This window comes from Ranitomeya imitator, chromosome 2 (assembly GCF_032444005.1).
Source record: "Ranitomeya imitator isolate aRanImi1 chromosome 2, aRanImi1.pri, whole genome shotgun sequence".
NCBI classification, from domain to species: domain Eukaryota; kingdom Metazoa; phylum Chordata; class Amphibia; order Anura; family Dendrobatidae; genus Ranitomeya; species Ranitomeya imitator.
This window is the reverse complement of record NC_091283.1, coordinates 152,703,831-152,718,053: the sequence shown is the minus strand read 5'-3', so window position 1 is coordinate 152,718,053 and position 14,223 is coordinate 152,703,831. Positions and strand designations below refer to the sequence as shown.

At 44.3% G+C, this 14,223-nt stretch overlaps 1 protein-coding gene across 2 annotated transcripts in view; it reads left to right on the top strand.

The window, feature by feature from the left end:
* Positions 1–14,223, top strand: part of COL5A1 (collagen type V alpha 1 chain) — a 236,137-nt gene that overhangs the window by 204,610 nt on the left and 17,304 nt on the right. For both annotated transcript variants that reach the window (XM_069747489.1, XM_069747488.1), the window contains exons 41-58: positions 63–116; positions 837–944; positions 2,207–2,314; positions 3,687–3,740; positions 3,821–3,874; positions 3,957–4,064; positions 4,307–4,360; positions 11,313–11,420; positions 11,500–11,553; positions 11,651–11,758; positions 11,859–11,912; positions 12,010–12,063; positions 12,147–12,200; positions 12,297–12,350; positions 12,427–12,534; positions 12,621–12,674; positions 13,598–13,651; positions 13,959–14,066. In XM_069747489.1, the coding sequence (XP_069603590.1) occupies positions 63–116; positions 837–944; positions 2,207–2,314; positions 3,687–3,740; positions 3,821–3,874; positions 3,957–4,064; positions 4,307–4,360; positions 11,313–11,420; positions 11,500–11,553; positions 11,651–11,758; positions 11,859–11,912; positions 12,010–12,063; positions 12,147–12,200; positions 12,297–12,350; positions 12,427–12,534; positions 12,621–12,674; positions 13,598–13,651; positions 13,959–14,066 (1,350 nt within the window). The remainder of the gene's footprint in view (positions 1–62; positions 117–836; positions 945–2,206; positions 2,315–3,686; positions 3,741–3,820; positions 3,875–3,956; positions 4,065–4,306; positions 4,361–11,312; positions 11,421–11,499; positions 11,554–11,650; positions 11,759–11,858; positions 11,913–12,009; positions 12,064–12,146; positions 12,201–12,296; positions 12,351–12,426; positions 12,535–12,620; positions 12,675–13,597; positions 13,652–13,958; positions 14,067–14,223) is intronic.

Sequence of the window (14,223 nt, the reverse complement as noted above, 5' to 3'; positions counted from 1 at the left end):
CGATATTAGAGATCTAATGATACGTATAATTTAACGGTTATGGCAATGTCTTTTCTCTTCAGGGGGCTCTAGGATTGAAAGGCAATGAGGGGCCACCAGGACCACCAGGCCCAGCAGTAAGTGCTCATTAATTGTATACTTCTATATCACCAGAGTATATTGTCACAAAGGCAACCACACTTCTTCCTACATCCCGGAGATTAACACAAAGTGTGCTCCACATTAATGAAGCCACAGGTTTATCAAAGTGTAATTTGAGTGGAGGAGGCAGTTCTGTCCGCGCTGAATGCGAGTGTGTCGGGAATCATCCGCCTGGTTTGCCTTTTTTCAATCTCTTCGTTAGACCTAAAATTGGTAATTTTACTTGAGTTTCCAGAAAAATTTATATTTTAATTGGAATGATATTATTTGTAAAAAGTGGAGTGGCTGCAATTGTTTAATTAGATGATATTATTCTCCTACCTGGTGACTGGTTCTCATTTCAGGTAAATCCTGATATCTAATTATATAAAAAAAATCAGATATCTACATTGCAATAAAGTCCATTAACCCAATGCCCAATTGGCCGAACGCCGGCTAATCTGACTACACAATATCTGTGTGGGGCGATAGGTAAATAACGTTCACTCTCCCGTTAGTCTGGAGTCTCAATAAATCACGTAAAGCTCCTGTACAAGTCATCTGACATTTTTGTGCTGTGTTTGGGGGGCCTCCCCACCGTATCCTGAATGAGAGGTCCTGGTGCTGAGGGTAGAAATACCCCTCTTACAAACACTGGGCATATCAGCAGTCTATGACCTTGGCGATGCATCACCTTGACTTTCTTCCCTCTGTAGGGGTCTCCAGGTGAGAGAGGTGCCGCAGGTCCAGCTGGGCCAATAGGATTGCCAGGAAGACCAGGTCCTCAAGGACCTCCAGGGCCTGCCGGGGAGAAGGGCGCTCCAGTAAGTACACCACCTTATAGAGGGCACCATTGTTACAAGAACATCACTTCTTACTTAAGAATTTTGACAATGAAAACAATATAATCAAAATGTGTCCCATTGTTTTCAATAGAAAAACTGTGTTGATATTCATAGGACTGCATTTTGTCTCTGGTTGAATAAGTGAAGTGTCAATTTCTAAATCTGTTTCCAGTTGGATTTTGCATAGAAACCTCAGCAGGAAGCTCTGTACAAATCACCCCCAATGAATGGGACAAACTCAGCAGACATCAGGGATTCAGATCCACTGGATCTCCAGTGCAAATGCACACAAGTTTTATTTTTTGCGGTACCAGAATCAGCCAGATCACGCTGTTTATACATTGTTCATGCAGCATCTCATAGATCAGCGGCCTCCAGTCCAATCCAGAATAAATGATGGAAGGTAAATGGGGCGTCTGCGGTCATGAATCCGTCCAGGGCGCGCTCCTAAGTCTCTGCCCTCACTTGGGTATATATCAGACCCTCTCCAGACTTTGTATATAGCCACTGTGATTTGTAGTTAGTCTGGAAGTCTCATGATGCCCACAACAATCCCTGGTTAATGTTGTGCAGAATCAAACGCTAGCGACACAAATATATCAAACATGGTACAATGTGTACCGCACTCCTCTGGGAGCCGACTAAGGGCACGATGGAATATCAATAGCACAGAGACATTAATGTTGATTGATTCTGGTTATTAAAAGGGCTTTTTAGTTTTTTTTATCTGTGAATTTTTTGCTTACGTTGCACATTAAAAAGATGGCAGATAAAGGGCCAGGAAAACAACTTCATAAGGGGCTCTGGCTGAAGGGAGCGAGCGGCTTCACGTTAGATGAAAAGACCCATCTATTTTATTTATAGTCCATTGCTGCCAACACAGAGGATTCATGATGTAGCAGAGTTACTCATGGCTTAAACAATAGCACAGACCCGACCACTAAAAGCCTCTCTATTCCATTTCAGCTAATGACTGCTAGGAAATAAGAGTCTGGGAAACAGTATTTTAATTTTGCCCATCCAATTCTATTGTAATTTACAGATGACATGGAAAGCCAGTACAAAATCAAAAGGATCTCGCTGGGGACGCTGACAATATCTGAACCATATACAGCAGTTCTGGATGGATATATTATTTATATATATATATATATATATATATTTTATTATTTTTTTTTTTTTTTAGGAAATCTAGGCGTCATTTTCTATGGTCTCTTAACATCTGCTTTTTTTATCTACAGGGTGAAAAGGGTCCTCAGGGGCCTGCAGGACGTGATGGCATCCAAGGTCCTGTTGGTCTCCCAGGCCCTGCCGGACCAGTCGGTCCACCTGGTGAAGATGGTGATAAGGTAAGCAGTTCATCTTCATCTTACAAGCAAAACAAACTTAATTTAAGTACTTAACAAAGTTTTACAGAAATTGAATAAATAAAAATGTATGAAGACATTTCATACAGCCCACTCTCAATAAGTGGTTGCCATCTGCTATAATATGAAATTGCTGGTGTATTTTTCTGACATTGATGACGTCAGTTTTGTATCATACATTGTGTTACATGTGTGAGCTGGTGTTGGCCACACAAGGTCACACGCTGCTTATGCAGGTATGACACAGAAGGAATACATTCCCGCAGATGAGCCACCTGCTTAACCTCAAATCTTACTAAGGCTACTTTCACACATCAGGTTTTTTTGTTTCAGGCCAAATCCAGCGAATGTTGGAAAAACTGGATCCGGCGCAGATTGTGAAAAACTGATGCGACGGATCTGTTTTTTTGACGGATCCGGCTAGCCTATCTAGATTATTGGATTTAAAAAAAATTGGAGCATGCTCAGTTTAAAAAACCGGATCAGGCCGCCGGATCTGCCTTTTTCTGGCACCTCCCATAGGCTTCCATTCTAGCAAACAGCCGGCGCTTCAGGCTTTTTCGCCGGAGACAAAGAACGTTACAGTAGACTCTTTTTCCAGACGCCGGAATCGAATGTTTGCCGGATCTGGAAAAAAAAAACGAAGAAACGCTGGGCCATCCGGCGCTAATGCAAGTCAATGGGGGAAAAAAACTGTTCCTTTTTTTTTTTTTTTTTTGGTTCCGGTTTTTCTCCAAAGAGCCGGATTTAGCCTGAAACAAAAAACCTGATGTGTGAAAGTAGCCTTAATCTTACATACTAAGATCCACAGCATTGTCTGCAGTAAACTGTGAGGGGATTGATACAAAGCCGCGGTCTTAGTTCTTCATTTGCTTTAGGGTTTATTCACAGGTTGCCATCATGTCTCTTCATTTTTGCTGTGTTTTTATTCTAATACACAGGGAAAAAACGCAGCAGTTTTGCTGCAATTTGGAAGATTGTGACTAAATAGCAGCATAATAATGAGTACTCTCCTGTTCTGGAAAATTACTTGTGGACAACGTTGACTATAATTCTCACTCTGTTATTGGCTTTCTCTTGGCCATTCAATATCTTTATTAATAGAATAATAATAATTGATTACATGCAATCCAAGGCTTGCTAGGAGTTGTAGTTCAAGAATAGCCAGAGTGCCGTGTTTTTTGTTCTAGAAGTTAGAATAAATAGACCGACACCTGAGATTCTCAGTAGTGTCATGTCACACCATGTAGACTAGTGTGGAGCGATGTCCATCCTGTGCAGCCCAGCACGGTATAATACAGGTCCTTTCACCGTCTACATCTTCACCTATAGCTATATTATTTTACTCTTACAGGGTGAAATTGGTGAGCCAGGTCAGAAGGGGAACAGAGGAGACAAGGGAGAACAGGTAAAGTGCACCGTTCAGTCCATGTCTATATAGATACCTTTTATAAAGCTGGATATTAAGATTTTTTTTTGTCTCCACAGGGTCCCCCTGGACCATCAGGGCCTCTGGGCCCCATTGGTCAGCCTGGTCCATCTGTAAGTAAATTGTCAATTCTTTAGCCTCTGACATTGACATTCCTGGTTCACTCCTGAGCTTATGTCCTCTATTCAATTATAGGGAGCGGATGGTGAGCCCGGACCTAGGGGGCAACAAGGTCTCTTTGGACAGAAAGGTGATGAAGGTCCCAGAGGATTCCCTGGCCCACCCGGTCCTGTAGGATTACAGGTGCTTACTTTACTGGATTATAATGCATCAGAACCAGGAGGATAACAGAGGAAACCTGTGAAACGGACGTGCAGTGACAGGCAGTGTAACTCAGAGCAGAATCCACATCATCCAGAATCCTCCTTCTTTGTCATATGTCTAGTAACTGTGTATTCATTCAACGATGTTGCCATCAGTCCTGCTGAGACTAGTAGTTCCAGAACTGTAAGAGATTTTATTTTTTACCTTTCTCTTCTCCTTAGGGTTTGCCCGGACCTCCTGGTGAGAAAGGTGAAACAGGAGACGTTGGTCAGATGGTAAGTGTAGCTCTGCATATATTACACCCCTTATCTTGGAGAAGTATAAGGGTCTCCTCCTCCTCCTTTTGGATGATGTGTGCATTGTGCTATGATAGCCAGACTGTACATTGATATTTCTATTATACATCTATTAACCGCAGTATTTTCATGAGCACCCACCCGAGCTGTGACATACAAGTGTCATTCTGCTCCTGTACAGCACGCCAGGATCGGGCAGTCATCTGTTAATCAGATGCTGCAGTTCAGGATTCTCACCTCCCTGATTATACAACAAAATGGAAGATTAATTTGTGTATTTCTTCACCGGAGGCAAAATTCTTCCCTGGTGCAGCAACGAATCTATAGAGATGGCCTGGAGCAGAGAAATAAATTGTGCAGTATAGTAGGATAATTGCTCACCCTGTTTTCATACGTAAGAAGTATAGCACCAGCGCGACATTTAATAGAAAGCCACTCACCACTGTAATATATCTGTATTACCTCTAATGCGCCCACATTTCGTTGTATAATGTCTTATACTGGAAGCTAATTAACAAAAGCAAAAAATCCAGAAAACAATACACAGCGCATTATGTACAGCCAGAGACATTTCCGTAATACGGCGGCGAGCGCATGATATACAGCCAGAGACTAGAGATGGGCAGACACCTGGATGTTCGGGTCCAGCAGTTCGGACAAATAATTACAGGGTTCGGGTTTGGGTACCAGAACAGTACCCGAACCCAGACCCCACTCACTTATAGACACCTCTCCATTACTAAACCGTGGGCTTGATGTCACCTGACAATACACAAATGACATCAACCACACAAATATGAACCCCACTTACCACTGCTACAGGGCAAGTGGGAAGAGCCAGGCAATGCGCCAGAATTGGTGAATCTAATAGATGTGCCTTTTCTGGGAGGCTGTGGACTGCTATTTTTAGGTTGAGGGGGTCAATATCTATGGCCCCTTACCAGTCTGAGGATACCAACCCCCAGCTGTCAGCTTTAGCAAGGCTGATTATCAAAAATGGGGGAGACCCCATGTCATTTTTTAAAAATTATTTATGTAAATAATTAAAAAACATCGGAGTGGGGGCTCCTCTATTCTTGATAACCAGCCTATTGCAGACAGTTGAGGGTTGCAGCTCCCAGCTGTCAGTTTTGCCTGGCTGGTTATGAAAAATACAAGGGAACACATACCATTTTTTTTTATTTATTTACAGCGCAGGTGCTTGCTGATGAATATTCCCATCAGCTGCTCCTGCTCCCACTGTTATTAGTGGCAGCAGGTGTTGGCTGATGGAAGCAGTAGTCCCATCAGCTGACACCAATGACTGGAGGTAAACTTTTTACCTCCGATCATAGTTGTGGGATCACACTATCATTTGACAGTGTGGGAACCGCAGCTGTTTCACCGGCGGTGATGATTTTACCGCCGATCAGAAGCGGTGTTTGCCGCGCTTCAATGCACATGACAGAGCAATAAACACCCGGTGTTCAGGGGGCCGAAATCGAACAGTAACATGGACTTTCTGATCCGTGTTCAGTGTCCGCTCCTGAACAGCAGATATTCGTTACGGACACTGAACGTTACTGTTCGAGTTCGCCCATCTCTACCAGAGCAACCTCCATAATATGTCAGGAAGCGCACGCTGTACAGCACAGAGACATCTCTGTAATACGGTGGTGAAGCGGACGATATACAGGGCAGACACATCTCCGTAATACTGCAGGAAGCGGACAATATGCAGCACAGAGATGTCTCTGAAGTATGGTGGTGAAGCAGACGATGTACAGTGCAGACATATCTCCGTAATACTGCAGGAAGCGTACAATATGCAGCACAGAGATGTCTCTGAAGTATGGTGGTGAAGCGGACAATGTACAGGGCAGACACATCTCCGTAATACTGCAGGAAGCGTACAATATGCAGCACAGAGATGTCTCTGAAGTATGGTGGTGAAGCGGACAATGTACAGAGCAGACACATCTCTGTAATACTGCAGGAAGCGTACAATATACAGCACAGAGATGTCTCTGAAGTATGGTGGTGAAGCGGACAATTTACAGGGCAGACACATCTCTGTAATACTGCAGGAAGCGTACAATATGCAGCACAGAGATGTCTCTGAAGTATGGTGGTGAAGCAGACGATGTACAGTGCAGACATATCTCCGTAATACTGCAGGAAGCGTACAATATACAGCACAGAGATGTCTCTGAAGTATGGTGGTGAAGCAGACGATGTACAGTGCAGACATATCTCCGTAATACTGCAGGAAGCGTACAATATGCAGCACAGAGATGTCTCTGAAGTATGGTGGTGAAGCAGACGATGTACAGTGCAGACATATCTCCGTAATACTGCAGGAAGCGTACAATATGCAGCACAGAGATGTCTCTGAAGTATGGTGGTGAAGCGGACAATGTACAGGGCAGACACATCTCCGTAATACTGCAGGAAGCGTACAATATGCAGCACAGAGATGTCTCTGAAGTATGGTGGTGAAGCGGACAATGTACAGGGCAGACACATCTCCGTAATACTGCAGGAAGCGTACAATATGCAGCACAGAGATGTCTCTGAAGTATGGTGGTGAAGCGGACAATGTACAGAGCAGACACATCTCCGTAATACTGCAGGAAGCGTACAATATGCAGCACAGAGATGTCTCTGAAGTATGGTGGTGAAGCGGACAATGTACAGAGCAGACACATCTCCGTAATACTGCAGGAAGCGTACAATATGCAGCACAGAGATGTCTCTGAAGTATGGTGGTGAAGCGGACAATGTACAGGGCAGACATATCTCCGTAATACTGCAGGAAGCGTACAATATACAGCACAGAGATGTCTCTGAAGTATGGTGGTGAAGCAGACGATGTACAGTGCAGACATATCTCCGTAATACTGCAGGAAGCGGACAATATGCAGCACAGAGATGTCTCTGAAGTATGGTGGTGAAGCAGACGATGTACAGTGCAGACATATCTCCGTAATACTGCAGGAAGCGGACAATATGCAGCACAGAGATGTCTCTGAAGTATGGTGGTGAAGCAGACGATGTACAGTGCAGACATATCTCCGTAATACTGCAGGAAGCGGACAATATGCAGCACAGAGATGTCTCTGAAGTATGGTGGTGAAGCAGACGATGTACAGTGCAGACATATCTCCGTAATACTGCAGGAAGCGTACAATATGCAGCACAGAGATGTCTCTGAAGTATGGTGGTGAAGCGGACAATGTACAGGGCAGACACATCTCCGTAATACTGCAGGAAGCGTACAATATGCAGCACAGAGATGTCTCTGAAGTATGGTGGTGAAGCGGACAATGTACAGGGCAGACACATCTCCGTAATACTGCAGGAAGCGTACAATATGCAGCACAGAGATGTCTCTGAAGTATGGTGGTGAAGCGGACAATGTACAGAGCAGACACATCTCTGTAATACTGCAGGAAGCGTACAATATGCAGCACAGAGATGTCTCTGAAGTATGGTGGTGAAGCGGACAATGTACAGGGCAGACACATCTCTGTAATACTGCAGGAAGCGTACAATATACAGCACAGAGATGTCTCTGAAGTATGGTGGTGAAGCGGACAATTTACAGGGCAGACACATCTCTGTAATACTGCAGGAAGCGTACAATATACAGCACAGAGAAGTAACTTTAATACAGCGGTGAAGCGCATGATATACAGGGCAGACACAACTCCGTAATACGGCAGGAAGCGTACAATATACAGCACAGAGATGTCTCTGAAGTATGGTGGTGAAGCGGACAATTTACAGGGCAGACACATCTCTGTAATACTGCAGGAAGCGTACAATATACAGCACAGAGAAGTAACTTTAATACAGCGGTGAAGCGCATGATATACAGGGCAGACACAACTCCGTAATACGGCAGGAAGCGGACAATATGCAGCACAGAGATGTCTCTGAAGTATGGTGGTGAAGCAGACGATGTACAGTGCAGACATATCTCCGTAATACTGCAGGAAGCGTACAATATGCAGCACAGAGATGTCTCTGAAGTATGGTGGTGAAGCGGACAATGTACAGGGCAGACACATCTCTGTAATACTGCAGGAAGCGTACAATATACAGCACAGAGATGTCTCTGAAGTATGGTGGTGAAGCGGACAATTTACAGGGCAGACACATCTCTGTAATACTGCAGGAAGCGTACAATATACAGCACAGAGAAGTAACTTTAATACAGCGGTGAAGCGCATGATATACAGGGCAGACACAACTCCGTAATACGGCAGGAAGCGTACAATATACAGCACAGAGACGTCTCCTTTTTACGGTGGTGAAGCGCATGATATACAGGGCAGACACATCTCCGTAATATGGCAGGAAGCGTACAATATACAGTGCAAAGACATTTCTGTAATACGGTGGGAAGCGCACGATATACAGACAGAGACGTCTCCGTAATACCAGGGGAATCGCAAAATATATGCAGCCAGATATTTCTCCATAATACGGCGGAAAAGAGTACAATATACAGCTAGAGATGTCTCCGTAATACAGAGAGAAGCGCAAAATATGCAGCGCAGATACATCTCCGGAATGCGGCGGAGAAGCGTATGATATACAGCTCAAAGATGCCTCTGTAATATGAAAGGAAGTGTGCGATATATAGAAAGAGATGTCTCCATAATACGGCGGGATGTGCACGATACAGCTCCGAGACATCTCCAAAATATGGTGGGTAAGCGCACTATATAAAGCCAGAGATGTCTCCGTAATACAGCGAGGATCGTACAATATACAGCGCAAAGACACCTCCGTAATATGGAAGAAAGCATGTGATATATAGCCAGATAATACGGTGGAAAGTGCACGATATTCAGCACAGCAACGTCTCCATAATGCACTGTGAAACATACGATCTACAGCAAGAGACTTTACATAATATGGCAGGAAGTGACCAATACTTAGCACAGAGACGTCTCCATAATACAGCGGGAAGCGCACGATATACAGCACAGAGACGTTTCTAAAATACAGCGGGAAGCAAACGATATACAGCCAGAGATGTCTCCATAATACAGCGGGAAGCGTACAATATAGAGCTTAGATAGATAGCCGTAATATGGCAGGGAAGCACATGATATACAGCAGAAAGATGCCTCTGCAATATGGCAGGAATGCGCAATGTACAGCCAGAGATGTCTCCATAATACGGTGGGAAGTGCACGATATATAATGCAGAGATGTCTCCATAATATGGTGGGAAGTGCATGATATAATGCAGAGATGTCTCCATAATACGGTGGGAAGTGCACGATATATAATGCAGAGATGTCTCCATAATATGGTGGGAAGTGCATGATATAATGCAGAGATGTCTCCATAATACGGTGGGAAATGCACGATATATAATGCAGAGATGTCTCCATAATATGGTGGGAAGTGCATGATATATAGTGCAGAGATGTCTCCATAATACGGTGGGAAGTGCATGATATATAGTGCAGAGATGTCTCCATAATACGGTGGGAAGTGCATGATATACAGCAGAAAGATGCCTCTGCAATATGGCAGGAATGCGCAATATACAGCCAGAGATGTCTCCATAATACGGTGGGAAGTGCACGATATATAATGCAGAGATGTCTCCATAATACGGTGGGAAGTGCACGATATATAGTGCAGATATGTCTCCATAATACGGCAGGGAAGCGCACAATGTACAGCCAGAGATGTATCTGCGTTGTATATTGTGCGCTTCCCGCTGTATTATGGAGACCTCTCTGGAAGTGCACGATATACAGCCAGAGATATCTCCATAATATGGCAGAGAAGTGCACGATATACAGCCAGAGATATCTCCATAATATGGCAGAGAAGTGCACGATATACAGCCAGAGATATCTCCATAATATGGCAGAGAAGTGCACGATATACAGCCAGAGATATCTCCATAATATGGCAGAGAAGTGCACGATATACAGCCAGAGATATCTCCATAATATGGCAGAGAAGTGCACGATATACAGCCAGAGATATCTCCATAATATGGCAGAGAAGTGCACGATATACAGCCAGAGATATCTCCATAATATGGCAGAGAAGTGCACGATATACAGCCAGAGATATCTCCATAATATGGCAGAGAAGTGCACGATATACAGCCAGAGATATCTCCATAATATGGCAGAGAAGTGCACGATATACAGCCAGAGACTTCTCTGTAATACTGTGGGAAACTCACAATATACAGTGCAGAGACATCTCTGTAATACGTCAAGAAGCGTACCATATATAGTGTGGAGACGTCTGAATAATATGTCGGGAAGCGCACAATATACAGCGCAGAGATGTCTCGGTAAGGCTGGTTTCAGACTTGCGTTCCTGTGTGCTGCGGATGACAGGTACTTCCTCCTTGCTTCCTGCGGTAGGCTCCACCTACTGCCGGCTGCATCCAGCATATCCCTGCGTACCTATCTTTAACATTGGGTACGCAGGGACATGTGTTGTATGCGGATGTGTCCGCATGCGGCGATTTCATGTGTACGGCACAACATACACAGTCAGATGTGAAATATTAAATAAGCAGCAGATTAATCCAGAGCGCAAAAATATGATGAAGAATGTAGAAGTGAAGTGTAGGGATCGTTTAGATCACAGTCCCCATCATCAGAATAATCTACTGTAAGACCCCATCAGTCGTCCGATGTGCTGTTGTCATGAGCCCACTCTTTGCTGTTGGTACTGGTGCGGTTCTGATCTTTACTCACAAAGTGAGAGTCAGACAAAAGACAATCACTAAACCTGGAATAAAACCATGAGAATACCCTGCAGTACAGGGTAATGGACAGAACTGTCCCTGGTGTTTTCCTATCTTGCATTTGCCTAAGATATATATAGGTACCCAGAAATATATATTGTGTCGGAATGCAATCTGCAAAACATTCCATGACGTTTCATCCTCTTTTAGGGCCCACCTGGTCCACCTGGTCCTAGAGGTCCCAATGGATCTCCTGGCGCTGACGGTCCTCAAGGTCCTCCTGGAGGAATCGGTAATCCTGGTCCTGTTGGAGAGAAGGTAAGTGAGCCTCAGCGTAAATGACAAGACTGGACACTGGGAATGGAATTTCATCTACTGTGGTTTATTTTTTTGACAGGGTGATCCTGGAGAAGCCGGAGAACCCGGACTTCCTGGAGAACTTGGACCTCCAGTAAGTACAGGAACTTTTATATGATCAGTGGGCCCTGCTTTTGGGAACATGCTAAATTACTGCAGTTACACAAGAATATTTTACATTTTTGTTCTAGGGCCCGAAAGGTGAAAGAGGAGAGAAGGGAGAAGCAGGCCTGCAAGGGGCTGCTGGACCTCCTGGCCCAAAAGGTCCTCCTGGTGATGATGGTCCAAAGGGTAGCCCTGTAAGTATATTCTCACTCCCATCCTATATTATGTGACGGTTTTACTGAGATTCTCGTGAGTCTGCGAATCAGTCTGAATAACCTTGTCTCTGCCTTTTAGGGTCCAGTGGGATTTCCTGGGGATCCTGGTCCTCCTGGAGAACACGGACCCGCTGTAAGTAATTGCAATATGTATTTATATTTTTGAGCTCATCGGAGATCAAAACTGATGAAAAAGATTTATCATGTACATTTCATTGTGTACAATTCAGGGTCAAGATGGGCCTCCTGGTGATAAGGGAGACGATGGTGAATCTGGACAACCTGTGAGTACCATCTGTGCAAATAAACGGATGCTGTTATCGCATATAACCAACCATTTAACATGTCTTATCTTGTCCCCCTGTAGGGGTCACCTGGTCCTACTGGAGAGCCTGGTCCATCTGGTCCACCAGGGAAAAGGGTGAGGATCTAACAGAGATTTTTGTACTGCCACCAGTGTAAAGATCTGGAAAGAACTTGTGGACTCAGTGTTTTTTTTTTTCTCGTCCTGTGACAGGGTCCTCCTGGTCCAGCAGGTCCAGAAGGCCGTCAAGGAGAAAAAGGTGCTAAAGTAAGTAAGGTTCACTAAGTGACTTAGCGCATCCTCTGTATGTGGAGCCGCTAACAGCTCATTTCTATTTGATCAGGGTGAACCCGGCCTGGAGGGTCCGTCTGGAAAGACAGGTCCTGTTGGTCCTCAAGGTGCTCCTGGAAAACCCGGACCTGAAGGTTTAAGAGGAATTCCCGGACCTGTGGTGAGTACCTTTTGTGATCTGAAAGATGAAGAAGCACCTGCTGAAAATGCCAATTACTGAAAAGATAACTTTATTTTACTATATAGGGAGAACAAGGACTGCCAGGTTCAACTGGTCCCGATGGTCCCCCTGGTCCAATGGCAAGTACAATAGTTATTATCCTGCTCAGTTAATAAGCTAGCCCCTATCTTATTGCTGGGGGTCCAGCACTCTGAAGAGCACCGTCCGGATTACCACTACCTTAAATCATTGTATATGTAATTACTGAAAATATTGGAGCTCTCTACTTATCTCCAGGCGTCTCATAGAGAATGAATGGAGCGAAGGTGCGCATGCTCAGCCTTCAGTCCATTCATACTGGACTCTTTAGAGACCCTTTGTCAGGGTTGCTGTGAGGGTGCAAAACTTTTAGTTAGTCTGACAGTCTTGTCATTGTCTAAATTCTCTGACTACAACTCAATAATTCATAGAATCATAGAAACGTAGTGTGGGATGGGACCTCCAGGGTCATCTGGTCCAACCCTCTGCTCAATGTAGGGTTCACTAAACCATCACAAACAGATGTCTGTCCAGCCTTTGTTTGAAGACTTCCATTAAAGGAAAACTACTCTCATGGCTGCCTGTTCCACTCGCTAATCACCCTCACTGTCAAAAAGTTTTTTTTATAATATTTACTCTGTATCTTCTCCCATTCAGTTTCATCCCATTGCTTCTATAGTCTTTCTTTGTAAAAATGAGAATAAATCTGATCCCTCTACAATGTGACAGCCCTTGAGATATTTGTAGACAGCTATTAAGTCTCCTCTCAGTCTTTTGCAAGCTAAACATTCTCAAATCCTTTAATCATTCCTCATAGGACATGGTTTGCAGACCGGTCACTATCCTGGTCGCTCTTCTCTGAACTTGCTCCAGTTTGTTAATTTCTTTTTTTAAATGTGATGCCCAGAACTGGACACAGTATTCCAGATGAGGTCTGACCAAAGAGGAGTAGAGGGCAATAATGACTTCACGTGATCTAGACAGTATGCTTCTGTTAATAGTAACCAGACCTTAATCCTAACAGGGTCCTCCTGGTCTTCCAGGATTAAAAGGAGACTCGGGTCCAAAAGGAGAAAAGGTGAGTTGCATTTTCCTGTAAATGGATTTTATTCTACCATTGTTGTTATCAAAAGTGATTAGACCTTAATCCTGTGCTACGGTGGGACACATGCAACACCTCTGCAGCCCTGCAACGAGGAGAGATCCCAGCGATAAATACAGTAATCCTATAGTGATGGTCCATTGTAAGACCACCCCCTCAAGTACCATCCATGTCACTGCAAGACTGTGAATGTAATATGCCCATCCCCTCTCACCTAGAATCTTGCCCTCGGTTATTTCCTTGGACATGATAACTTTACATTGTTTCTTCCTTCCCAATATAGGGTCATCCTGGATTGATTGGTCTTATTGGGCCTCCAGGAGAACAAGGTGAAAAGGGAGATCGTGGTCTTCCAGGTCCTCAAGGTGCTCATGGACCTAAAGGAGAACAGGTAAACAGATAGGATACACAAATCACAAGGTCAGTCCACAGAGCGAATGGCGCTGTCCCTGGATGATAACCACCCAGCAAAATCCAATTCACACAATCAACAATTATAGGAGAGACACAAAGAAATCCCATCCGTCCTGATACTAAATCACTACTGA